The 25,302-nt window shown below is 39.8% G+C and overlaps 3 protein-coding genes across 3 annotated transcripts; 1 reads left to right on the top strand and 2 right to left on the bottom strand.

The window, feature by feature from the left end:
- Nucleotides 1-208: 208 nt before the first annotated feature.
- On the top strand, nt 209-5,898 carry nop58 (NOP58 ribonucleoprotein homolog (yeast)). The gene is made up of 15 exons (XM_083901200.1): nt 209-339; nt 1,256-1,332; nt 1,424-1,476; nt 2,007-2,131; nt 2,217-2,353; nt 2,557-2,621; nt 2,855-2,989; nt 3,217-3,362; nt 3,599-3,725; nt 3,915-4,078; nt 4,523-4,657; nt 4,870-4,931; nt 5,027-5,181; nt 5,281-5,393; nt 5,484-5,898. The coding sequence occupies exons 1-15, from the start codon at nt 295-297 to the stop codon at nt 5,538-5,540; spliced, it is 1,596 nt and encodes a 531-aa protein (XP_083757326.1). The 5' UTR covers nt 209-294; the 3' UTR covers nt 5,541-5,898.
- A 1,230-nt stretch (nt 5,899-7,128) lies between these two features.
- ical1 (islet cell autoantigen 1-like) lies at nt 7,129-17,940 on the bottom strand (the record flags this gene model as incomplete). The annotated part of the gene is made up of 14 exons (XM_083898698.1): nt 17,888-17,940; nt 16,040-16,067; nt 15,759-15,933; nt 12,968-13,040; nt 12,520-12,643; nt 12,224-12,422; nt 12,006-12,131; nt 10,417-10,515; nt 10,228-10,316; nt 10,074-10,123; nt 9,396-9,638; nt 8,090-8,362; nt 7,894-7,974; nt 7,129-7,259 (listed from the first exon to the last, which is right to left on the bottom strand). Exons 2-14 carry the CDS (start codon nt 16,048-16,050, stop codon nt 7,129-7,131), a joined length of 1,674 nt encoding a protein of 557 aa, XP_083754824.1. The 5' UTR covers nt 16,051-16,067; nt 17,888-17,940.
- Nucleotides 17,941-18,915: 975 nt separating this feature from the next.
- On the bottom strand, nt 18,916-24,697 carry wdr12 (WD repeat domain 12). The gene is made up of 13 exons (XM_083889275.1): nt 24,580-24,697; nt 24,165-24,259; nt 23,931-24,025; nt 23,222-23,328; nt 23,022-23,137; nt 22,096-22,250; nt 21,977-22,022; nt 21,796-21,881; nt 21,570-21,710; nt 20,742-20,847; nt 19,895-20,027; nt 19,499-19,571; nt 18,916-19,394 (listed from the first exon to the last, which is right to left on the bottom strand). The coding sequence occupies exons 1-13, from the start codon at nt 24,618-24,620 to the stop codon at nt 19,317-19,319; spliced, it is 1,272 nt and encodes a 423-aa protein (XP_083745401.1). The 5' UTR covers nt 24,621-24,697; the 3' UTR covers nt 18,916-19,316.
- Nucleotides 24,698-25,302: the final 605 nt, after the last annotated feature.

Here is a 25,302-nt window from a genome sequence, read left to right as displayed (position 1 = left end):
CCCAGTGATTCTGACCAGCATCGGACCTACATCGATTCCCATCCCTAGTTACAACTATTATAAAAGCTCAAGCACCACAAGATATAATCGCAGCTTTAAATTATGTATGAAAACGCGGAATCTTTGTTAAACAGACCTGGCAACCCAGCGGCTTCCGGTTCCACTCTCCCCGCATGTGTTTCAGAGACGCACGCGCCACGCAGTGGGAGCAGCATCGTGGTGTTGAGTGAACGTGGAGTCTCTGTGTGCAGAGACAAACTTCAACTTTAACAAAATAACCGAGCCGCTACCAAAATGCTCGTGTTATTTGAGACCGCCGCTGGTTATGCGATATTCAAGGTTTGTTTTTTTCGCTTTTTTTCCCTTAAAGCCAGAGAAAATTATTTTTTCGTAGCAGCTATTTCAGCTAGCACCTATGCTAGTTACCACAAATTCGAATCATAGAATCACATTTAAACTATACTAAAATGGCTAAGTGCTAAAAATAGTCCTTGTACGTGGCGATTTAGTTTCTGAATGTGCAGATTAAAGTTGTATTGACTACTGCCATGTCTTCGCTGATTTACAGGTTAGCATAAAGCTAGCAGTCATGAGGGCCTTGTAACCACGTGTGCACACATTGCTGGAAACTTAAGTATGAGTATTAAGTACAGAGTGCTCACGCTCAAAGTAGAACTGTTCAAGTTAACCGATAAACTTACACAAATGAGTCTTTTTCAAAGCAGCCATTTTCAGTTTTCGTAAGAAAGTCACCGATCGTTCTGATGAAAGTGAAGAAGTTGTATGGATTTCAGCCGTCATTAATATAATAAGCTACACATGTGCTTCCCCTACTCTGACCTGTCAAATTGGCTACTTAGTAAAGGATATCTACGTGGGAACTTGGATAAAATGGGTCCAAAGAATCACCATTATTACTTTATAGAGACCATATGCGATAGATGGTCCGATACTAATAATGGTAATAGATTATGTGGTCATCAATATATTGCGATCGTATATAGATTCGCCGCGATATCTGAATAAAATAAAACAAAACGTCTGTTAAAAGTTAAGGATTTCTCTATTTATTCACGCAGCGCTGTAAACTCTCGTCTTTGGCCATGTTACTTCTGACCCAAGTTTCCCTCATTCATTCAAGCAGCACTGTCGAGGAGACGCCTGGGAATGAATCCGGCAGAGCCCTTAATCTAAAATATACATAACCAAATGTATGTATTTTGGCCTAATTGAACTTTGTCTTGTCACACTGCAGGTCCTTGATGAATCTAAGCTGCAGCAGGTCGACAGTCTGTATAAGGAGTTTGAAACGCCTGAAAAAGCAAACAAAGTGTATGTGTTTAGTCAGAATCAGAGATTTGCTGTCATTGATGGGTGAAGAATTGCTGTTAGTGTTGACCTCCTTTTTTTTTGCTTCTTCCAGTGTGAAGCTGAAACACTTCGAGAAGTTTCAGGACACAACAGAGGCCCTAGCAGGTAATGACATGTCTCAACACTTGACTTAAAATGTAAGGTCTGTGATGTTTTTTTGTATCTGATTAATACATGAGGAATAACCACAGTATTCGTCACTACCACTGAGACCACATTGTTTGATGTCAACAATATTTTATATATGTTCAATTCTAATCCTTATATTGGATTAAGAAAATGCAGGGCAACGTGTAGAGACAAACAACCATTCACTCTCACACCTACGGTCAATTTAGAGTGACCAATTCACCTAATCCCCATATTGCATGTTTTTGGACTGTGGGAGGAAGCCGGAGAACCCGGCGAAAACCCACGCACACACGGGAGAACATGCAAACTCCTTGCAGAAAGGCTTGTCTGGACACTTGATTATACAAATCTATTCCCCATTAGTGTTTGTACACTGTGACTGTTGAAAAGCCGTTTACAAAAGCAATTGTAGCTTGATTTAACTTTGCATGGAAACATACCGTGACTAGGCGTGAAAGATGTTAATTATAATTAACCCAGTGCTATTTCCCTCTGCTTCTCAGCTGCCACTGCCCTTGTCGAGGGAAAAATTAGCAAGAATTTGAAGAAAGTGCTGAAGAAAATTGTCGCCAAGGAGGCGCACGAGCAGCTGGCAATCAGCGATGCTAAACTTGGTGGGGTTATCAAAGTAAGGTGATCCATTGTTTGCATTTATGGATACTCTGTGACTTGATTTACCAAGAGTTGTATCGCTAATGCACTGTGGTTTACAGGAGAAGCTGGACCTGAGCTGTGTCTACAGCCCTGCTGTAGCTGAGCTTATGAGATGCATCAGGGGTCAGATGGAAGGTCTCATCACTGGACTTCCTCCCAGGGAGATCAGTGCCATGTCTCTGGGCTTGGCTCATAGGTTGGTACTTAAATACAGTTTCATCTTAACATGACTGCTGCCTATGATTACACTTGCTGTCTGAACATTGGCTGTAGATAATCCTCAGCATTCGTCACTACCGCTGAGGCAGCAGTCTCCTCCCTCATAATGTAGAACACCTGTAATAAGTTTTCAGTATGTGATAAAACTCAACAGTCTTTTTTTTCCCCCCGTGCATCTAGTTTGTCACGCTACAAGCTGAAGTTCAGTCCAGACAAAGTGGACACTATGATTGTGCAGGCCATTTGTAAGTATATAGTGTGTGAAAACATGACTACCTGATAAAGTTGCGTTAGTGTCTACAGCTAATATTTTTCCATATGTATTATTTATTGTCCAACAAATTGGTATTTAAGAAAACTGCATGCATTAGGTAGCTGAAATCACATTATTTTTACCAGTGTGTTAAAGTATAATATTTGCTGTTTTTGTATGTGAATATGAAGTCTCACTTTGTCTGTTTTTGTTTGGCGTCTTCAGCTCTTCTGGATGACCTGGATAAGGAGCTTAACAACTATATAATGCGCTGCAGAGAGTGGTACGGCTGGCACTTCCCAGAGCTGGGAAAAATCGTCACAGACAACTTGGCTTACTGCAAAACAGTCCGCCATATCGGTAAAAATAATCGTCTGCCTTTCACTGTTTAAAGGGGTTCTCAGTCCAGTTAGTGTCATATTTCCTCAAAATTAGACTGACAATACAGTTTGTTGTCATGTTTGTGGTCTTACACTTGAGTTCCCTTCCTTTTGAACAACAAAAAGCTTCACACAGCATTTCAAAATGCCTTTTGTAGCCATTTTAATTGTGTTTCACGATTAGCTAAAAAAAAATTCTGTTCACAGGCGACCGCACAAACGTGGCAGGCTCTGACCTGTCTGAGCTTCTGCCTGAAGAAATCGAGGCAGAGGTTAAACTCGCTGCTGAGATCTCCATGGGAACTGAAGTGTCGGAAGAGGATATTGGCAACATTCGGCACCTGTGCGATCAAGTGAGTCTGTTTTCTAATGTCATGACTCGCGCTGACATTCAGCCACTGGCGAGGTCATGTGACTGTGGTGATGATGACGACAAAATGTCATTCTCCTGAAACAACATGTGGGTTTTCAGTCACTGCCTCTTCTGAACAGTCACATGATGCGACTCCTGCCCTTCACTACAGGAAGAGTCGGTGCTAACCTGATCACGAGTGTGACGTGTATCTCGCCTCCGTTTTTACCTCCACAGGTGATTGAGATTTCAGAATACCGCACTCAGCTCTACGATTACCTGAAGAATCGAATGATGGCGATTGCCCCCAACCTCACAGTAATGGTCGGCGAGCTGGTTGGCGCCCGCCTCATCTCACATGCCGGTAAGTCGTGAAGAGGAACTGTGAAAAAAATAAACATGCAAGCAGTGATGATCATGACATCATGTCTTTATCCTGAAAACCACTGATTGTACCAAGTCACTACCTCTTCTGAGCTTACAGTGGAGGGATCCGTGTGCAGGTTCTGCCCAGAACATCAGTGTGACACGTCTGTCTTTTTGTGTTACTCAGGTTCCCTCCTGAATCTGGCAAAGCATCCAGCCTCCACGGTGCAGATCCTTGGAGCAGAAAAAGCTCTGTTCAGAGCTCTGAAGACCCGCAAGGATACGCCCAAATACGGTCTCATATACCACGCTTCTCTGGTGGGTCAGACCAGCGCCAAGAACAAGGGCAAGGTGAGTGAAACAGAGTTTTGTTTGATGTCTGTATTTGACGGACTGGGCACCAAGGATTTGCGCTATATCAAATGAACCATGTATTGGTTAAATATTGGCATGTTTTTAATACATTATTGTATTACAATTTATGCCAGATATATGTTCAAATGAAAGAAGGAATGCCATATTAATAATGTATCAAACAGTCTCATTTTACAGTTTGATTTAATCAATGCAAAACAAATCAGAGAAATGGCCTATAAACTAGTTGGATTTTAAAATCCATTTGTCTGAAATCCATAGAATGGCAGTATTTTTTCAACAGCAAATTCTAAAAAAAAAAAAAAAAGGCAAAGGAGAGGAGTTTTGATACACAATGTACTTTTGGTTGTCTCATATGGGCACAGTTGTGTGCGTAAATGTGGTTTAGAAAATAAACATTACTCTTGTTTGTCTGACCAGATCTCCAGAATGTTGGCAGCTAAAGCCGCCCTCGCCATCCGCTACGATGCTCTGGGTGAGGACACGAATGCAGAAATGGGAGCAGAGAACCGTGCGAGATTGGAGGCCAGACTGCGGCAACTTGAAGAGAAGGGAGTAAGTATAACAGAAATATTCTTTCCCATTGAAAAGACCAGCTTGGAGGATTTTACGGTTTAAGGATTCAGTTGCATATTGTAACCAGCCCAACTACTTTTTACACCATACAAATAAATTAAAATTAGTTGTGAGCAACCCTCCTGTTTATCCGTGTTGAGGGCTGTTGATCTAATTTTCGTTATGCCTTTTTCCTCACAATTTGTTTCCAGATCCGAAGAATCAGTGGAACAGGCAAAGCTATGGCAAAGGCAGACAAATACCAACACAAGAGGTGAAAAGACACCCATGGCTCCTTTTTTAAAATTTCGAAACAATTTCTTTTTACATGTTTAAATGCTAAATACCCATATGCTTTTCCTCCCACAGTGAAGTAAAAGTATACGATCCATCTGGGGATTCTACTATTCCCTCCACCTCAAAGAAGAGGAAGTTTGAGGAAGTAGAGGAGGAAGATGAGGAAGAGACAGTTGAAACGCCTGTGGTCAAATCCAAAAAGCCCAAAAAGGAACCAGTAACAGAAGGTGAGCAAAAAACAAATCCTTTGTCTCACGATCACCACTGCTGCTCATAATCATTGGAAATGTTTCAACTCCTGTCTTTCTTTTTTTTTTTTTCTTCAGAGGAAGAAGCAGTGGCAGAGGAAACTCCCAAGAAAAAGAAGAAGAAAAAGGACAAAAAAGCAGAGGCTGAAACGGAGGAAGCAATGGTTGAAGAGGAGCCACCAGTAACGGAGGTGAGTGATTTTTAGCTCTTTAGATGGTTCGTCTAAAACTGTTTTTGTTGTTGGGACCTTTTTAAAACCACCACCTTTTTTTTATTTCAGTCAACAAAAAAGAAGAAGAAGAAAAAGAAGATTAAGGAAGAGGAGGAAGATGACTAAAGATGAATGAATATGGTTGAATGTGTATATATTTTCTTTTAGTTTGTCATTTAGTTTGTTTTACATTTATATCAATACTGATAAGTGTCATGCTTCTTGAATGAGAAAGAAGACATTTATGAACTATAACTAGAGCGACTTTTAACTGTGTGGTTGGAAATCCCACCAAGTGTCCAGTCATGAAATGAGTGAGAAAATGTTTTTTTCAGAAAATTGGAATAAGGTTTGTTCCTCACTGTCCTGGGTTTGTTTTATTTTGGCCTTTATTGTTCAACACATCTGTATCAGACATGTATCACATTCAGCTTGCAGCAGTTGGTTGATGACATTTTTGTTCCCATCCCAAATTTTTGAATGAACTTTAACTGGACATCTGCTCTGATTAAATAAACAAGTTGCTGTAAATTTGGCATTATGATTGATTACAGTGGACTTTGTGTAAACATTATTTTTTATCACATCTTCAGTCACAATGTTTTGGAAAAAAGTTTGCTATCGAGGTAATCGTCCTCCCTGCTGCCACATTACACTTAAACTACTCCAGTCTTCCCCTCACACAAGACAAACACATTAAGTTATAACTTCCATACATTCAGATTTGACTGTAGCAGCATTACTTGGTCTGATTGTGCACAAATGTGGCCAAAAACATCAATTTCTTTCTAGTGTTGTAAAAAAAAAAAAGACAATCACATATTTTCTATGCCAAATTAGTAATCAAGGCCAGCCATGGTTGAGCTAACCTAAATACGCTTTTCTTGTTAGTAAATTTCCACTACTCTATTAACTATAGATTACATTTCAGCAGCTGCGACTGTAACAGAACCACTGTTGTCTTATTTCATGCTCTTATGAAGGTTACATGTAACTCTATTCGGGCTCTTCCAAGTGAACACGCCAACAGCTGCACAGTCATGATACTCAAGGATCACCGACATGAACTCAAACTTCGTGAAAACAGGATTTTAGTGCAGATTGAGCTTCATTGTCCAGATACAATCATGTTTTGTCTCATACTCCCGACTCCACATCTGGTACATGTCAATTTACACTACGCTCTTCATCATCTTTGACAAATGTGTGCAACTACATACAAACATTACAGATTAAACAGACTTCAATCCTGGACAACCTTGTGTGGTGTGTACACACAGCAAACTCTCACGCACGCACCCTAACAATGCAAACATGATTAAAAAGACCGAAGCGCACACTTGTCCACAGAACACCCATTAACAAATAATTTTTGCTGTACACGCATATAAGAAACTAACAGTGAAAAGTAGCGCACAATATTTGCTGTGTGTACATCTTTAGTTGTGTGAACTGTCTTTTTCCAGCTGCAGAGGGCAGCACTGAGTACAACAGTTCAACCATCTTGATGGACAGTTGTCTTTTTACAGTCTTCAGTGTTATTTTCCAGTGAGTTAGAAAATGGCTATTATACATGCAGCACATGTCTCCTTGTAACCAAAATACATGTGTGTATTTCACTGCTTTTATAAGTGTGCTGGCATGGAAAGTTTCTGCAATCCTTCGAGATACATAATGCCCACACGGGTGCCCACACATACGCACGCGCAAAGCCTCAGGCATTGAGCAGCTCATCTGCAGAGCGTCCAATGGCATCTGGATTGGAAAGCGGGTCCAAGTCTGCAAATAGGTTAAACCAGGCAGACATGTCTTTGGATCCACCTGGAGGAGCAGTTGCACCTGCAGCTACATACACACACACACACACACACACACAATGTTAACACTAAGGAAGCAGAGCTGCCGTTTCACAACAGTTATATGATATTGAATGAGTTGGATGAAAGAAGCTAATCATAACTTTTAGTCTTAATTGAATAATTAGGAATTCATACAGAAAAAAACAACTAATAAAACTCTCAGCTCACTGCATTTGCATCATCTCTCCCTCACTCTGACATCATGGAAAAGTCTCAGGGTCTAGTGTGTGTATTCATTAGAGACAAAAATCATCAAAATCAGCTGGGGAGGCTGATGACTCCATCTCAGTCAATCTTTTGTTGTATAATGTATACATCCATAAATAGGAATAAAAAACATGCATGTATGGATGCACCTCACGACTACTGGACTGAATTATTCTGTATTAAACACTGAGACGTGCACTGTGACAACTGTTCTCCTTTGTATTAAATAATCAACTAAACAAATCACAAATCGTTAAATATATTATGATTTGAAAGAAAATTATAATTTAATCATTGAATAGAGCTGTTGTAATCTAATCAAATTGTGGGTTACTGAGAGATTCCCATTCCTATGACTAGTTTATAATCAAAACAACAGATTCAAAAGAGGACTTTACCATTAACAGCAGAACTCTGAGCCCACTGGGCTGATTGGCCTTGATCAGGCGAAGGCTGCATGGGCGGAGCTTTGAACATAGGTGGGGTTGACCAACCTGAAAGCACAAAGGAGGGTAGACCTTTCTGTTACTTATGCTGTGTCACAAAAAGTGACCACTCAGTGTGGTGCAGTGACCACATTCCTCCAACAGAGAGCGCTGTGTGTCTAACCTGTAGCGCTCAGACTGTGATCCAGCAGCTGGGAGGGCAGGAAGCCTGCAGGGCTGGGCTGACATGCTGCTTGTCCAACAATCCCTGTCCCCGTGTCTTCAGGAGGAACTCTGGGAGGCTCAAACATCCCAAAAGCATCCTGCCACTCTCTGCTGAACTCATCACTGGCCCCTGGACCTGGGCTCAGAAGATCATTGAGGAAAGCCATGTCGCCCCTCTCACTCTCCTCCTCTTCTGGTCCCAGCCCCATCCCTGCAGGTAGAGGTGGACATTCTGAGAGGAGACCATCACACAGAGAGGGGAGGGGAAAAAAGAGGGAGGATTTATAAAATTAAACTGAAAAATACATCTGCACACAGGAGAGATGAAGCTCAAGTTTGACCTTGGTAAAGAGAATATGAGAATTACTAGTCAAGAGTAAACATTTCTTGATGCAGGTCTCCAACATCAACAAATAATGTTTATCAGTTAAAGAAAATGTTCAAATTTTTTGAGACTTACAAACCTTAAATATGCCACAGTCATTCCAGAAAAACTAGGTCAGGACATACAGATGAGTTCCAAAGAAATGTAAATCATTTTCTTTCAGCTTTTACATAAAAATGAAAGCACTCTCAGTCTGTAACACGACTGAGACACGTGCCATTAAAACTGCAGTAGGCAGGATCACTAGGAAAAGAGTTATAGTGGCATTTCATCCGCAGGTTTTTGAAATACTAACACAGCTCTCTGTCCTGACTGAGCTCTCATCAGAGGAACACACACATGCATTATTTTCTTATGTGGCAGGTGACCGGAGAGGCTCCGCCCATATTGACACAACACTGAGATCTTCTCAAAGCACTGTTATCATTCAAAGTTTAAGAAAAAAAATTAGTATGCAAGACATCGGTTACCTTATGTGCATTAACTGTAATCCTGCCCAAGTGAATTGCAAATGAATTGAAATCTCAATACGACGGAGTGTAATTTTAAAGACGGAAAAGACAATATGACAAAAAAGCAATTTGATAAAATGATGCCATTGTTTATCCAATATTAAAAGGGAGGCTCAGATGTTAAGTACATGCTTAATTGTTTGTCTTGAATGGCACAAAGTGACGGGAACAAAGATTCTCACATCAGTCACGCAGACTGAAATTAGACTTCAGGATAGAGAGGAAGCAGAGGTTAAATCCCAGAAGAGAAAAGGCAGCTTTCAGTGTCCAACCAAGTCAAGTCAAAAAGGTAGAGTGGAGAACCAGTGAGGCAGCTTGAAGTTAGAGGTCACAGATGGAAAAAAAGAGCAGACAGGCAGCCAGTTTACCGGAGACAGGCAGTTGAGAGAGGCTGGACTGGAAACTTCCAAAGCCCCAGGGTTCACTCTGGTCTCCAGCCTGAGAAGGGGACAAGAGCTGAGGCTGCAGTGGGACATTCGTCAGGGTCAGAAGCTCTGACTTTGGTTCATCACAGGCCATGAGCATCAGGTTGTTGTCAGAGGCTGCTGCTGCTGCTGCAGCTCTACTCTGATCCAGTGAGGCTGGAGATGGTGTGGTGGCTTTTTGATGTGCTGAGATCAAATGTGGATCCAGTAGAAGATCAAAATCATCAAGAAACCACAATGTACACACATGAACTGCTGAGCACAGGTACCAAGCACTCATGAACAACACCATTTCTATAAAGCGTCTGACACACACATAGACACTTACCAAAGTCACTGCTTTTGTCGTTTCCATCATCACTGTCTGTGAGAAGAAGCATCATGATTATTCATTTAATGGGACAATTAACCATTACATAAAAGAATACGACCCAAAAAACTCAAGTAGCGATTGACCAATACAAGTTTTTTCTATGGCTGATGCCAACTTTTAGAAATGAGTGCAGCTGCTGGCTGATACACTGCATGATGTCATTGTTTATTGAACAACACTGTCTGTCTCTCCAATCTGTATTGTTTCTGCACTACAATTGATTATTAGAATTTCAGTATAGTACATACTTGTAGCAAAGGCACTTCCTGATGGTTCGTCATCATCCAAGGATACCAGACTGAGGAAAAAAGAAAGAAAATTTGATATCTTTAATAATGATACAACATGACACAATCCTTACACGTTTACTGAATTATCAACACGTGTTGAATGTGTTGTCACCTGTCTGTGTTGCTCTGTGGTGCCTTCTTTTTTTTATCTTCCTTTTTGGGAGAGTCATCTGTTATCTCATCCAGCGGATCCCTCAGGTCCTGCAGGGAATGATACATCCGTGTAAATGTCATCTTAAGACATGTATTAACAAATAACTAACTGCAACAGTCACAATAAGTCCTCAGTTGTATGAACAACCTTGAGTGTGGTGAACTGGTATGGTACATGTCCCTGGAAGGCCACGTGGATTGCAGACATGGCGTGGGCTGTCTTCTCCCAGAAGTGCAACAGAGTGGTCTGTGTTGACATGAAGACATGATAAACACAGACGAGCACAAAGGTCAACAATAGAGTTGGGTGCTGTTCACATTTGTATGTTGAGTTCAGTACTTTTATCTCTTTGTATTAAAGAAACATACAGTAAGTGCAGACTTCTCAATTTCAGCAGAATAAGCAGAGCACAGTTCGAGGCAGAGACAGTCATGGTTCTCTGTGTTGCCTTATTTACAGAAGTCATTTGTAAGAATGTGGCCAAAAACAGTTACTACATTCAAATTCAAAATACAGAGGTCTTTTAGGTTTCGTTTTCTGACGTATCTGGCAACCCGTGGTTGCTCGGCAGCCGAGACTCAACTGACTGCAATGATTGGTAGATGGCGGTAGGTGGCACCACATGCCAAAACATGATTTTCAGTCTGCAAAATATTTTTTTTAATGCACATATTTTGGCTGTACTGTTGTTGTTGGTGAGTTCAGTTTGTTATATGAACATTATTCCTGAGTCTTTGTGACATATTAGAAGGGTTTTATGGCCAGTTGCTATAGATTTATTACATAATGCACCTTTAAAGGGACACTGTGTAGTATTTATGGGTTTATATAACCCAAAATCCACTTTTTTATACATATTATGTCCTCCTGCATTGTCTAGTTGCTGTATAATAGTTTTTATTTCATTTTCGTAGTGTCAAAAAGTCATGTAAAATAATATGGTTGCGGCCGCGGTTGCATTGCCACTGTTAGCAGCGAGACGCCATTTTTCTACCGGAGCCTGTAAGGACAAACGCAAGAGAACAAATCAAGCGTCGCTTTACTTGTAGCGGAAGTCCCGCCTCCACTCTCTCTGCTTCGTCTGCTACGGCCCCGGTAGCTCGCCCTCTCCCTCGCCTCACGAACCTCATCTGCTGACACGGAGAAAGACGACGAGGACGACATTTGACCGGCTGAGGATACCGTAGCGCTCAGGGAAGGGAGGGGGTGAGCAGAGGAGCAGTTCTTTGTTGTAAATTTCAGCCTCTCCTCTAGATGGCACTATAAACTACTTACTTCACCTTTAAGTTTGAGCAGGAAAAGGTCAAACCAACGATGGCTCCGTTCAGTTCATGTACATTAGGTCAGTGTAACCATGAGGATTGGAAGAATTCAGTCATCATCTATATGATTACTTCCACCTATGATTTTACAACTATGACCAGTTAAAATGTCTTTAAGGTCCTTTAACTCCTCTTTTCAAGACACCCTTTTCCTGATTCATCTTTTTCCCTGATTCCTATTTTAAAAATCCTTTTTTTAAATCAATTGCAAATTGCTGTAATTATTTAAATACAAATCTGTTATTTTGCCATCTTGTGGAGTATTTCTCAATTTGAAAAATGTACCATCCTTGATGTTATTACTATTATGACAAAATACTATTATGGCATGACTGGCTGATTGGATATGGGCCTGTATAGTCGTGTGTTCAGGTGAGTGTAGGTCAGGAGAGTACAGTGTAGTCAGAAACACACCTGGTAGGTGCAGAGAGAGTGGGACAGCATGTTGCAGCGGCTCGCTCCCAGCATGTCCACTTTCTGGCACACATCATTCTTCAGCTTCTCAAACTGGCTTTTTGACCCTCTGACCTGGGTTTGGACCTGTCATCAAACAAGACACAAATACGGGCTATTACATCAGTTGCAGAGACGACACGTCCACAATCTTAAATTTTAGGGAAAATTCCTCGTACTTTGCGGAACTTCTCCAGCTGTTTGTAGGTGTCTGGGTCCAGTTCTTGGGATATGTCTTTCATCCAGAGCAGAGCTCCTCTGTACTCTGTCCGGGCCTTCTCCATACGACTGACTGTCAGCAGTGTGTCAGCGATGGCACGTTGCCTGAAAGTCTCCACTTCCTGGTGCAAACGATGTAGTGGTGCGCGAAGTGCCATTCTTTAAAAAGTAAAAAGAAGGCGCAGTGGATTAAAATGGAAAAAAAATATATTAAAGTGTAACGGTTTAATTTTTCTCTTGCTCTACTGCTACTGACCTCTGCTTGGCAGAGGTGCACAGGGCCTTGCTAGTGGCGTCCATCATGTTGCCAGCCTTGGTGCGATCATGTTCGGCTTGGAAGCGCAGAAACAGGCCGAGCTCGTTTTCCTCCTGAGACAAGCCTGTCGTACAAGGAAATGTCACCTCCATGACAAAAGTGTGTAAAAGGACAAAAGCCAACTTTCACCCACAGTGAATTGCTTTTGTTGGCTTCCACATACCAGAACCTGGTAAAAATGTCACTAACACAGTCAGGAACATGTTTTCCCAAAATATCTTAAGACTCTATGATCATTAAATCCTTTTGGAGAAAAATATTTCAGGTCCAATTTTGCTACATTCACAATATATACGGAACCAAAATATTACCTATGCAAATATAGTAGTATAGTAGTAGTGTGTGTATTATTGACTGTCAAAGTAAGTTGCACGTGACTGTCACTCACGTGTGATTCTGTGCTGGTACTTCTCAATCACTTTCAACATCTCTGTGCACGTGGCCTGAACCGAGCGAAAGAACTGTGGAGACAAATCAGATGAATGATGGACGTGCTTGTGCACTTATAAATGCAATGACCTCAGTTTGTCTCATTATCAGATAATTTATACAACAACCCTGAATTTTGGGTTGCAATGTAAACTACTTGCTGCCTGCACCAAAGTCCAGAGAGAAAATCTCATCAAGGCACACAGTAGTTGTTGATCCACTGCTGATTTTTTCATTATGTTCAAATGGGCTACTTTTTGAATTAGGTGTATGAAATCCTTCAATCTTATTTAATTAAGTGACACAATCTTAATAAACGAGACAGGATTAAAGCAGCAACTCCTGCATCCATTTGAGCTATAAACACTATTATTTTAGTAATTCTTCTATGTCAAAAACCTTGCATCTTCATTAGTCAGTAAGAGATTGTGGTGTTACAAGATATGGCTGACAAGATTTTACAAAGTTTCCTCTGAAGGAATAAGAAAAAACAAACAGCCACTATTACAATTTGAGGAAATGTCTCCTGCGTCTTGTAAGGCAGCCATTACACTGTAAGAGTGCAGGAGATATGAGATGATGTGGGGTTATAGATTAACTCCAAAATCAACAGTCACCACCTTCTGTCTGTGTGCCTCAGCTGAAGCCAAACACCTGTCTGAGTCAGACCTCTGGCTAAATACAGGCTACTGCTACTGCACACACACGCACTCTACTTATGCTTGTTAGGGATATATGAGCAATACTCATCAGTTAGAAGAGCATCTGGAGGCAAAATGCTCATCCTAAGTACATCAATGAGGCAGGGAAAAAAACAGAGGCATGTTTTTGAAGTACAAGCACATTAGGCATCCATCACTACTATTATTTTTTCATTTCATTCATGATGCAATCCAGAGAATTCCAGTGGGTGATTCATAGCTGCAGTAATGCCTGGATTTTTTTTAATTGTTGATTTTCATATCCAGCTTATTAGACACAACAGATGATTCTGGGAATCCTTTAGACTCTAATTTTTTTAAAGATTTCTTCCTGCAGTTGGAGTAGCAGTCAGCAGGTAGGTGCTGGGCACCCACTCTTTCTCTACACTGCCTTGTGATTGGTCAAAGCATCCAAGATTTAGATGTGAGGCTGAAAACAGAACCAAGTTGAGATGCAGAACTGTCATTCTCTCTCTCAGATCACATGCTTTTTTTATGCTGGTGAATTTTATGGAATTATTGATCCATAACACAAAACAATTGCATACTGTACATTAAACAGTACTGAACTGTAAAAAAAAGCAGTTTGAAAATGCACTGAGGTTAAAAAGCAGATACAATCAGGTCAATTGTGAGGCAGCCATGTGCGGGTGCCTTCAGATCTAATCAACCCTGATGATTTCAGTGCTCTGCTGCTGGCTCACACACTGCTCAAAGTCACAATGACATGTGAAGGAAACAGAAGACAGCAAACTGATCTGCTCCTCAAAGGGCTCCTCAAAAGGTTCTCCTGCAATTTTCTTGTCATTCCTTTCTTCTCATTTTGTTTCTGTCTCACAAAAACAATAAAGAGGCCCAATGTTATTCCAGAGCAAACAAAAGCCTCTCAGTGAAACTCTACCATGTCCTCGTCTCACAGGACTGCACAGCAGCCACGACTGAATGCCATTCTGGTTTCAGCCAATCCAAACCTTCTAATCTGTGGAGAGGCATGACTGTGGCAGAGGGACACCCTGTCCCCTGCTCACAAAGCTGTCATATGGTATGAGACATCTCATGTCTAATTACAGGTATTAGAAATAGACAGCAAGAAAAAAGCTCTGCAAACAATGGGCACTTTGTTACAACACACTGTAAACCTGTAGATGTGAGCAATTTTCTATCAGCTGTGCAGCTACACTTTACTGTAGAATGTGAGCTCCTTTATAAGAAAAATCTAATTTCATTTGAGTTTTAGAAAAATTATTTTGAGTAATTAGTTATTAGATATTAAGTAAAAAATGTCACAATGCATAATAATTAGAATATGTTTTAAAATACCAACACCTGTAACCTACTGCTAAAAGTATATGGTTATTTAAACTCTATATTAAAAGCTAGATGATGTTTACACAGAGTGCGACATTTATTCAGCAGGTTTTTTTTGTTTTTATAGACGCATCATTTCACTTTTTACTCCACCTCATTTATTCAATAGATGATGTTACTTGTTACTGGATTGGCTTTAAAAGTACCTTGTCATGTTTCAGAAGTCTACAAGCTGTTTTTTTTTCCAAAGACATTTTCTCAGATGGTTTGTGGATAAGGACGTCTTCATTTCATGCCTATTCATCATCCGTCATCATCCAAGTTATTTTGACCACTTGGCGAGGTTGGTCAAGAACATTTTGCAGATAGGACTTTTTATTGTACTACTACTTCCAACATATGTGGAGAGTAGGTATGATCTGTTCATTCAAACATTTCAAAACAATTATTGAATGAAAGCTGACTAAAAGTAAGGTTTAACAATAACAAACAGCTTCAACTTCACAAGCTCAACAGTAAGACAAAGGAGGGAAAATGTGACGCATTTAAAGCCATTTCTGGTTTGCTGTTGTGCTTTCATTTGAAACAATGACTCAGAATGTACATTTCCTGTGGTTCTTGAATAGGCAAAAGAAACCTAATGATATGGGAGGCATAGTCTAATCTTAATAAGACCTACATGGTGAAATGTAAGCACAGCTGTGGTGGAGGAAGTCTTAAATTTTCAGTTCAAGTTCCTACCTCGAGCTTGGCATCCACATCAGAGTCAGACGCCACCAAATACTCATCCTCCTTCTTGCCTGTGGCTTTGATTAGGACCTGTTTGGTCTTCCAGAACTTCTTCTGCATGCGGGCCATCACAGAGCTGTCCTCGCCCAAAAGAGCTCGGCCGCCACTCAGTATGTCCCCTGCGAATCTGGACCCAGAGCAGCAGAGCAGTTAATCCTGCAGCTAAGATGTATTATTAAACAATGCTTTGTTAAAATGATAGTGCTAATGTTAAAAATAAAATGTGCACATACCCGTCCATCATTGGATTTTTGCCTTGCTCTGTTTTAAAGGGAAAAGTAATTTAGTCAGAGAAATAAATTATCCTAAAATGTTTCTTTGTTGGGGGGTTAATGCACAGTGCATGAAAAGACTGCATGACAAGACTTGAAAGTCTTACATAAAACTGTAGTGCATACCTTTAAATATCAACAAATGAATTGAGTTCACACAATTCACATGACGTTCTCTATTTCTCAGTATAGCAGTGTTTATTTCTCATGCTGACCAGTTCCATTGTGCTGGTAAAACAAGACAACTACAAACACGTTGGAGTATGACTTAACACACAAAGAAGTGTCAGCAAAAGTACCTGCCAGCCACTGCTCTGCTGCTATATACTGACAAATACTCCCCCAGTCAGATCTTAAAGTATTGGTTAGAAGCTTACAAATGCTTGAAGAGTTGATCAGTTGATGAGGTTTCCATAGTTCCTTATGTTTTTTAAGTTGCCTTACACATCATGTTGACGTTCTCTGTTTGTATAGCATGCTTCGGCTTCAGAAAATATGGTCAAACTGGTTTGTACGAGATGGTGGTCTCTGTAAAGCAACGACCTTACCTAAAGTACATTAAGTCCAGAATTCTATACTGTGGTACTCGAGCTTCCTCTGGTGGTATTTGGAAGAAAATCAGAAATACTGTTCTACTGTATATCAGGGTATGTGATCTGAGTGGAGCTGAGGATTTTTGACCAGCGTGCATAGAAAATGAAACATAAAACAGAATAACAATAATAAATGAAAGAGTAATAATTACAGCCACCTTATCGCTGACTCTATCTTAATCTAATTTGTATATACCAGTGTCTGAAGTATTTGTGAGGAAGAGGAGGATGATGAGTTAGCAAAATTATCTTATTGGGAATAAATCTGCCCATAGTTGACTTTGCTCAGCCTATTCACACCACTGTATTTTAATGTTGGCAACAATGGTGTGACTTCAAGAGCACAATATTTTCTAAGGTGGTACTTTGTGTAAAAGGTTTGCGAAACCACTGCATTAAAGGCTTATTTTTATTTGTACAGCAACAATACACGTATACTCATATGTAGTATTTAGAATTTCTGCCTAAATTTCACACTTTGGACTCAAAGTGAAACAAAAAACAAATCCAAATAAAAGCGTCCAGGGCACCACTGTGTCTAAAAAAATCTATACGAATACAGGGATTTTTTTTCCCAGTAAAATGCACTGAATAATTGACAAAGAAAAGAGAAAATGACTGACTTGCATTTTATTTGAAGGTAGTACAACATAATCAAAACTGTTGATGGTTTTCCTGGTGAATTTCAGTGAGATAAAACATGACATCACCAACGGAGCTGGCAGCTGTTTTTCCTACAAGGCAGTCATAATTCAGTTATACACTATTATCGCGGGTTATCTGCACAGTGTACACAAAGCAAGCGGTGCTAAAGGCTAACATGGCTAATCTAACATGGTTCCCGGAGCAGGGAACAGACACCTGCGACTTCAGGGAGTCAGGAGAGTAAAGAGGCAGCCAGCTGGCTGACTGTCGAGCAGGTGTTCAGTTACAACAGAGAGAAGGGAATAAACGAACTGTCACCCTACCGCTTATCAGTATTATTAAAGTAGTTAATGGAGACGTACTAAAAAAAATAATACACGTAATTGTAGTCGACAAAAACCTGGCAGAAAACGTAAAAGAGCTTGTATGCTAGTAGCAGTTTAGCTAAGATGAAGAGTCGTGGCCACATTTGGCATTTGACATTTCTTTATAACTTAAACGTCACAAAAAATTGTTTTCGTTCGTTTCCTTCTATGACGCAGTTAATTCGAACGAACGTGTTGATAATTACCTTGCTTTCAGTTGTGTGCAGCAGTGAGAGCATCTATGCAGCGCAGCTTGGCTAACCTCCTCTCCCAGCTGCCGTCATCATCATCTGAGTCACAGGAGACGGAACAGGATATGCAAAGTAGCTATAGTGCCGTTTCGACACAAGGGGTCGCTGCTGTTCAGGTCCCATCAAAGGTCGTCTATTGTTAGGATGCGCGTGCTCTTCAGCTGTTAACCTTTTAACAGCGGCTTTTTTCAGTCCTTGATTACTGAATTTTCTCGACTCCTTCTAGTTTAATAGCGGTTATACTTTCCAACATGGAAAGCAAAGAGCATTTATTATATTCTCAAATTGCCAAATTAAACGTAAAAATGTTTTTTTTATTATTATTATTATTATCTTGGAGTAGTCATTGAACTCACTTTGAAATCACATATGAAAAAATATTAAAACACAAATAACTTTGGTAATTGTAATTAAAATATACATCTAGATATACTTTAAGCAGTATATTTTTTTATAAATTATTCTCTCTTAATGACTTATATAACCTATTGTGTTGAAGTCTGGGGTAACACCTATACAACTAACACAAAACCAATTTTCATTTTGCAAAGAAGGGCAATAAGAATGATCACCTTTTCTATCTGTAATTAAGAATATCAAATCTGTGCACAACCAGAGAGTCAATATCAACTCAGAGGAAACGAAATGTTTAAAAAACAGCATTTCGAATAATTCTTAAGAAAAACTGTGTATCAGTTGAGGGATATACTGTATGAAGGAGGTCTGGCCTGTCCTGGTAAATCTTAACAAACAGGCCTAATGTACAGCTGATAAAATTACAGTCAACTTTTTACTAATGACTTGGGTCATGTTCGAGTCAGAACAGCACGACAGTGATCCAGCATGCACACTGAAATGGAGTAAGCTAAATGGAACTCAGCCATCATTCATATATTTATTTTCAACAGTGCCGTTTCTGAATGTAACCTGTCAAAACGTCTGCCATAGTTTGACAAAGTCATAGTGATCTCTCGTTTCAGTTTCATGCAACACATTTTACTAATTTTCTTTCTAAATCTATAAATCTGTCTACCTTAAAGGAAAAAACATAAATAAACGTTTTCCCTCCAAGCACTCAGTATGACCCTTCATTACCAAAACTGCTGGGGAAAAAACATGTTGGAAGCTTCCTGCCTCACTCTTGACTCGTTCTGCTGGTATCAAAAAAAAGGAGCAAAATAGCTTCATAAATGTTTTGTTTCCTCAAAGGAACAACATCTTAGACGAGAGACTTAATTTATAGTTCACTTTGTTTACAGGCAGACAAAGAAACCACATAATATATGTGTCAAAACTGAGGGATAAAAACAAGGACAACAAATTTGTGCAATACAAAATTCAATCACACTGATATTGACTGTGGTGATGCATCTGCAGTCCTCCCCTACGCCCCTGCATCTGTCTGACAGGCCGAGTATTTGTAGGTGTACAGTTTGTTATCTGCTCCCCCGCTCAACATCAGCTGAAAAAAGACAGGTAACAAACAGCAGGTTATACTCTGACTTTCACTCTAAGGTGTTTTTGTATAGTTGTAATCTCAGGAGAGGTCAGCTGGTTTCATCTCACCCCGCTCTCTGTCCAGTCGACACAAAACACTTTGTCCTCATGAGCTGCCAGGTCATAAAGAGGAGCCTTACAGCTGAAAGACAACAAAAGCAACGTTAATGCGTTAGATCATCATGCCGGTATGTGCTGAGGCAACAGCGCCTACATATTATTAAGGAATGTATTTCATTCTGACAAAGACAGGAAGCTCTCTCCAGACGTGTGGAGAGAACAGGATTTCCTGATCTCCATCTCCACATAAGCAATGTTTTTCTGAAGCTGGCACTAAACTCTGTGTCAGTCCTCTGCTGTGGTAAACCGGAGTATGAAAAAAAGACTCACATTTACTGCCACAGACAAATGGGAATGTGTTAACAAACTCAACAAAGTCTGCAGTGAATCATGAACCACACAAACCTTCTGGTGTCCCACAGCTTGACAAGGTTGTCAAGGGAGCCCGAGACCAGCTGGTGCTCATGTGAAGGTGCCCACTTCACGGCGGTGACCCAGCCAGTGTGTGAGGTGAGAGACAGCAGCACCAGCGACCCATCTGCAGAGGAGGTTTATAACCAACAGGAGCAAGTGAGATACAAGTGCACACACAGTGTGGAAATAAAGTATTCAATGAGATGCTGAAAATTTGACATTTAACAACATACTATCGTATTTTTCGGACCATAAGTCGCACTTTATTTCATGGTGTGGCTGGTCCTGCAACTTATACTCGGGTGCGACTTGTATATTAAAATATTAAATTTCACATGTTACATGTCACGTTATTTTTACACCGACAGCCACGAGAGGGCGCTCCAGGCTTGTGTGCCAGTATCTTTCACTCTTCTATTACTCCTGTACCAGTGAAAATCAACTTATAAAGACTGAACACAAATGCCCCCAAAGAAAATCATATTCTGCAGATTAAAAGTTGCAAGTAGCAAAATATGCAGCCAAAAACAGTAACCGAGCAGCACAAAGAAAGTTTGGAGTGAGCGAGAAACTTGTGAGGGACTGGCAAAAAGCAGAGGATACTCTTACTGCAATGAAGAAAACAAAAAAAGCTAATTGCGGGGTAAAAGCTATAGTCCAGTGCGACTTATAAATGTTTTTTTCTTCTTCATTATGCATGTTTTAACTGGCTCGACTTATAGTCCGAAAAATGTGGTCGTTTTTTTTTTTATGTTTTGCAGTCAACTGCTCCATGTGTCTTGTGAATGAATAGCCCCCTGGAGACAAATAAACATTTTTGAAATTGAAAATTGTGTACCTTTGGTACGAGGGTCCCAGAGTCTGATGTGTCTGTCAGTGCTGCCTGAGGCCAGTCGCCGACACAGAGGTGAGTAGGAAATGCTGTTAAAAACTTTAGTACCCGTCTGTGGAATTACAGAAAACAACAAATTAATTGGTGTCAAAAATATTATTTAAATAGATATCGCATTATTCATATTTTCATGACCATCCGAGAGGATGTTTTAGTATACTTTGTGACCGACTCCATCTGAGTCAATCAAAACTGTTTTCTCCACCATAGACTCCATGAAAATGGACAAAGTCTTCTGGTTTTAAAAGTGAAGCCAAGGATGTAAGATGAAGTACCAATCAGGGAGCAATCCTACTGGTTGCAAAAATAACTCAATTTGAATGGAAGTCCATGGAAAAATTAGCTTCAACTTCTTACTTGATTTATAATATCAGTTAACAATAAAACTTAAATTACCAATCTTCAATTGAACGTGTTTCAGTTTTGTACCCGATTGCAGGTGACGTCCGCTGATTTCTGGTTGCAAAAACAACTGTCACTGCATCGTTTAATCTTGAGGCTTCAACGTGGGAGTTACTTTTTCCATTTTCATGTACAATCTAATGATCTTGACATGGTTAGAGTGCTTTACAAATGAATGGGACTAAAGAAAATCAAAAGCAAAACAAGCTAAAACTTATTAGAAAATAAAATTACAGAAATAAGAATTAGCATTTATTGATAGAACAGGAACCAGCTGTTTCACTTAAAGATTATTTTCTGTGTGTAGACTTAAACATTTAAAAAAAGTGACTTAGATCGATCTATGTCACTGTCTTTCACAGTGCATCTCACCAATGTAGTTTTCATTGTCCCAGTCTCGACATCCCACACACGGATAGTGTGGTCCCATGATGCACTGCAAACTTCTTCAGTGTCACGCCAGAGGACAGAGGACACGGCCTCGTTATGTCCAGACAACGTCATCAGAGGAGTCTGTGTAAATATGAGAACATCAAAATCTGTTGTATTTTCTTTAATATTGTTTTTAGGACAGTAACAGTCTTAGCTCTGCACTCACCCTAGTCAGACCAAGCTGTTGAGTCTTCTGCTTCTTCCTCGGCCTGTCGGCAGGTTCCTCCACCTCATCTGCTTCATCTGTGGGCACTGACAACAGATAGAAAAGGACAGAAAAGGTGATTGCTTAACTCTGTGTTTTGCCAGTGATGCTCTAGAGTCATTAGATCATTCGAGGAACATACCTGCTGACCAGATTTTCAACATTTTGTCCCAAGAGCCAGAGCAGAACTGAAAGAGTCAGGAAAATGTTACACATGAATTTAAGCCTGATTTGACTTCTTCTTTGAACATTCGCTGTTACCTTTGAGCCTGTGGGGTCTGTGGCAACTGTGTCGACACTCCCCGTGTGTCCTCGACAGCAGTGTCTGGCTTTCACCTTGTTCCGCTCAGAGTTCCACTCCCACATCAGAATGGTTTGGTCCAGAGAAGCGCTCAGAAGCAGTGAGGTCAGACCATCTGCCAACAGAACACCCACAGACAACTTTTAGGAATAGAACAAGCCTGACAGGTGAAGACATGCATCACTGAAAACTGAAAAAGTGATCTTATCCAGAGAATAATTATTATGTTCGCTACTTTATAGACAGCCTTTTTCAATTGTAAACTAAAGGTTGAAAAACCATTTACTCCCCCAAACCGAAGTCCACAGAGAAGATGTGTGATTATCATAGCGCACAGTTGCCTCCATCAGTAAGTCTGACTCATGTTTGCAAAATTAGTTGGGTCTGAATCTTCCACTATCATGAGGTTATTTGCTGCACAGCATCAGTATTAAAACTTTTTAGATAACAACTGTATATAAAAGTAAAAATGAATTGCCACCCATTGTAAATTAGTTAATTAAAAATACATTTTGGAAGGAGCATCAAATTTAAACTGTTTTTAAATAGATTTTGTGTTGCTTTATAAACCATTCACTTCCTGCACCCTCGTCCATTGAGAAAACCAGTGATTATGGTACACAGAATATGTTCAAATGTGTCATTTGGTGACTTCATTGTTTGCAATCTTTCATTCAGATTTATCCAAGTGACACAAACAAGGCAGCAGTAGACCTGTAGCTCATGTGCCCCTGTGAGCTAAAACGCTGATTATCTCTGTGGACTTTGATGCAGGAGAGTGATCCATTTACAAACTTTAGTTTCCAAGTGGAAAAGCACAGTTCGCCCTGAATGTGCGTCAGTAACTCATACACACTTGAAAACACCTGAACCTTTAAAAACTCACCTCTTTTAACCCAGGCTACGTCTTTGACTACATCTGTGTGTCCTGCCACCGTAATCATGGCCTTGCCTTCAACAGACCAAATCCTGGCCGTCTTGTCATATGAGCCTGTGAGGATCCTGTACAAAAATAAGAGACAAAACTAAGATAACAGGACTGTATAGAAACCAACTCATGCAGTTAACATTTATCCATCAACTCACCACTCAGCATCTGCATCCAGGGAGCTGATCCAGTCATCGTGCATTATACACTCCTCTGGCTCTGGGGCTGTGATTCGTTCAACATACTCAATCTCCACCACTTCTTCCTAAAACACAGACAGACACTTCCATTATTATGCGGCCATTAGGGGCTTGGCGAGAAAAAATAATATCTCAATATTTTTTGGGATTTTGACAATCATAATTAGTTAATTATCTTTTTAAAATAATATTTTAAATTAAAGATTATATAACAACACAATGTCTAAGGAAAACAAGTCTTATGTCCTTGAAACTTTAGCATTCAATAAAAAATTAATGTCTCTATATGTGGCCTTGTGATGGACTGGTGACCTAGGCAGGGTGTACCCCTTTTGCCCTATGTCAGCTGGGATTGGCATCAGCGATCCTTGTGTGGAGGATAGAAGCGGTAGAAGATGAGCGAGTGAGAATTTCATCTGAACTACAGTGTAGAAACATTAAACATTCAAATGTTCTACTGCAAGATAAATGTGTGCTTCTGTTGCACACATTCAGGAAATGTGTGTAGTTTCAGTGCGGGTTTTGTTGTTTTTTGCAAAGTCATTGAAATACTCAACAATGTATATGTAATTTGCATATATTTAAAATAAAACACCATGACATTATCTTAGATGTAGATGCAGACTGATATAAACAAATAGCATATCCACTTGGATGCTTCTCGTACCGTCGATATTCCTTCTGTCTCCATGTGAAATGACAGTGACGACCGCAGGAACTGACCCCTGACCAGGAAGTCGAAATCCACTTTGCTGTGGGATGCTGTGGAAATAAACACAGGTATGAATTCAACAGACACATCATTTAAACAGTAAACTTGGTAATGTTTCATCAGATTTTTTTTTTAATTTAAAGGCTTGAATGAAAACCTGTAATTTGTGTTTACAATTTTTATATATACCATTTTTAGCCAACAGAAGCTTGTTGATGACATTGCTGAGGTCCTCCACTTCAGAGCCAGCTGGGATTGAGAATGGAAAGTCATCGACAGCATACCTACAAATAAACCAACGGTTAGTTTAGTGAAACCCACATATTAATAGCATATTTTAATTATATTTAATCATGTTCCACACATGGAGACAGCAGACACTCCTATAGCGTTAAGTGGATTTAGATTAGTACAATAAATAATAATAAAACTCACTTAGTGATAGCTTAATTGTAATAACATACTAACTTGGCTGGTACACAAACAACTTTCTTTACAACATCGTGCTCCACTATTTACTGTAAGCCTAGTTAGCTAGTTAGCAGTCCTGCTAGCAAATACTGTTTTTTCTTATTACGTTTGGTCAAAAACATCAAGCGCTTACCTTTTGTCCTGTGTGAAAAACCTCGCCTGTAACTGCGACATTATTCTTGGGTCGTATACTTTTCTATTAATCCACTGGTTGTAGGAATCTGAAGCTACAGTTTAGCATTAACTCTGCCCCGCAACACAACCGTGCAGCAGTGCCATGTGGGAATGAGCAAGCCATCATTGTTGAGCACAGATAAAATGGATCATGGCCGAGACACAGATCGGTTCTCATTTAGTAAGTCTGCCAACAGCAGGCCTTTTGCTGTTCATGACTGTCCAACGGAAGCGCGTTGACGCCACTTAAATATTATGATAATATATTATATTTACATAAAATATATTGTATAAATATATTTAAGTGTTAGAAATGTTCATAATTATGACATAAGTTCACCTGAGCATGAGGTCCACCTGAAAATGGAGGATAAAGTTAACAACGATTTAAATGTCATCAGAGATTTAAAGGTGTTTACTTTGTCCATTGTGGGAAATTGCAAAAACATGGTTGTCAAAATTGAAAAAAAAGAAAAAAAGAAGAAAGAAATAACATCATTCAGTCAAGTGAGTTTACTCGTAAAATAATAATAATAATAATAAAAATCTCCAATTCATGCCAAATAATAATAATAAAAAAATCACCTACATTTTACTCACTGCACCTGATGATAAACATCTTATTTTAAAATAAACAAAGGAAAATGGGTACTGTATGTCCAGCAAATAACAGAACAATAAT

The sequence above is a fragment of the Microchirus variegatus genome (genome assembly GCF_963457635.1).
Source record: "Microchirus variegatus genome assembly, chromosome: 1".
Classification (NCBI taxonomy): domain Eukaryota; kingdom Metazoa; phylum Chordata; class Actinopteri; order Pleuronectiformes; family Soleidae; genus Microchirus; species Microchirus variegatus.
Note: the sequence above shows the minus strand (reverse complement) of the source record. Positions and strands in the feature narration are given on the sequence as shown.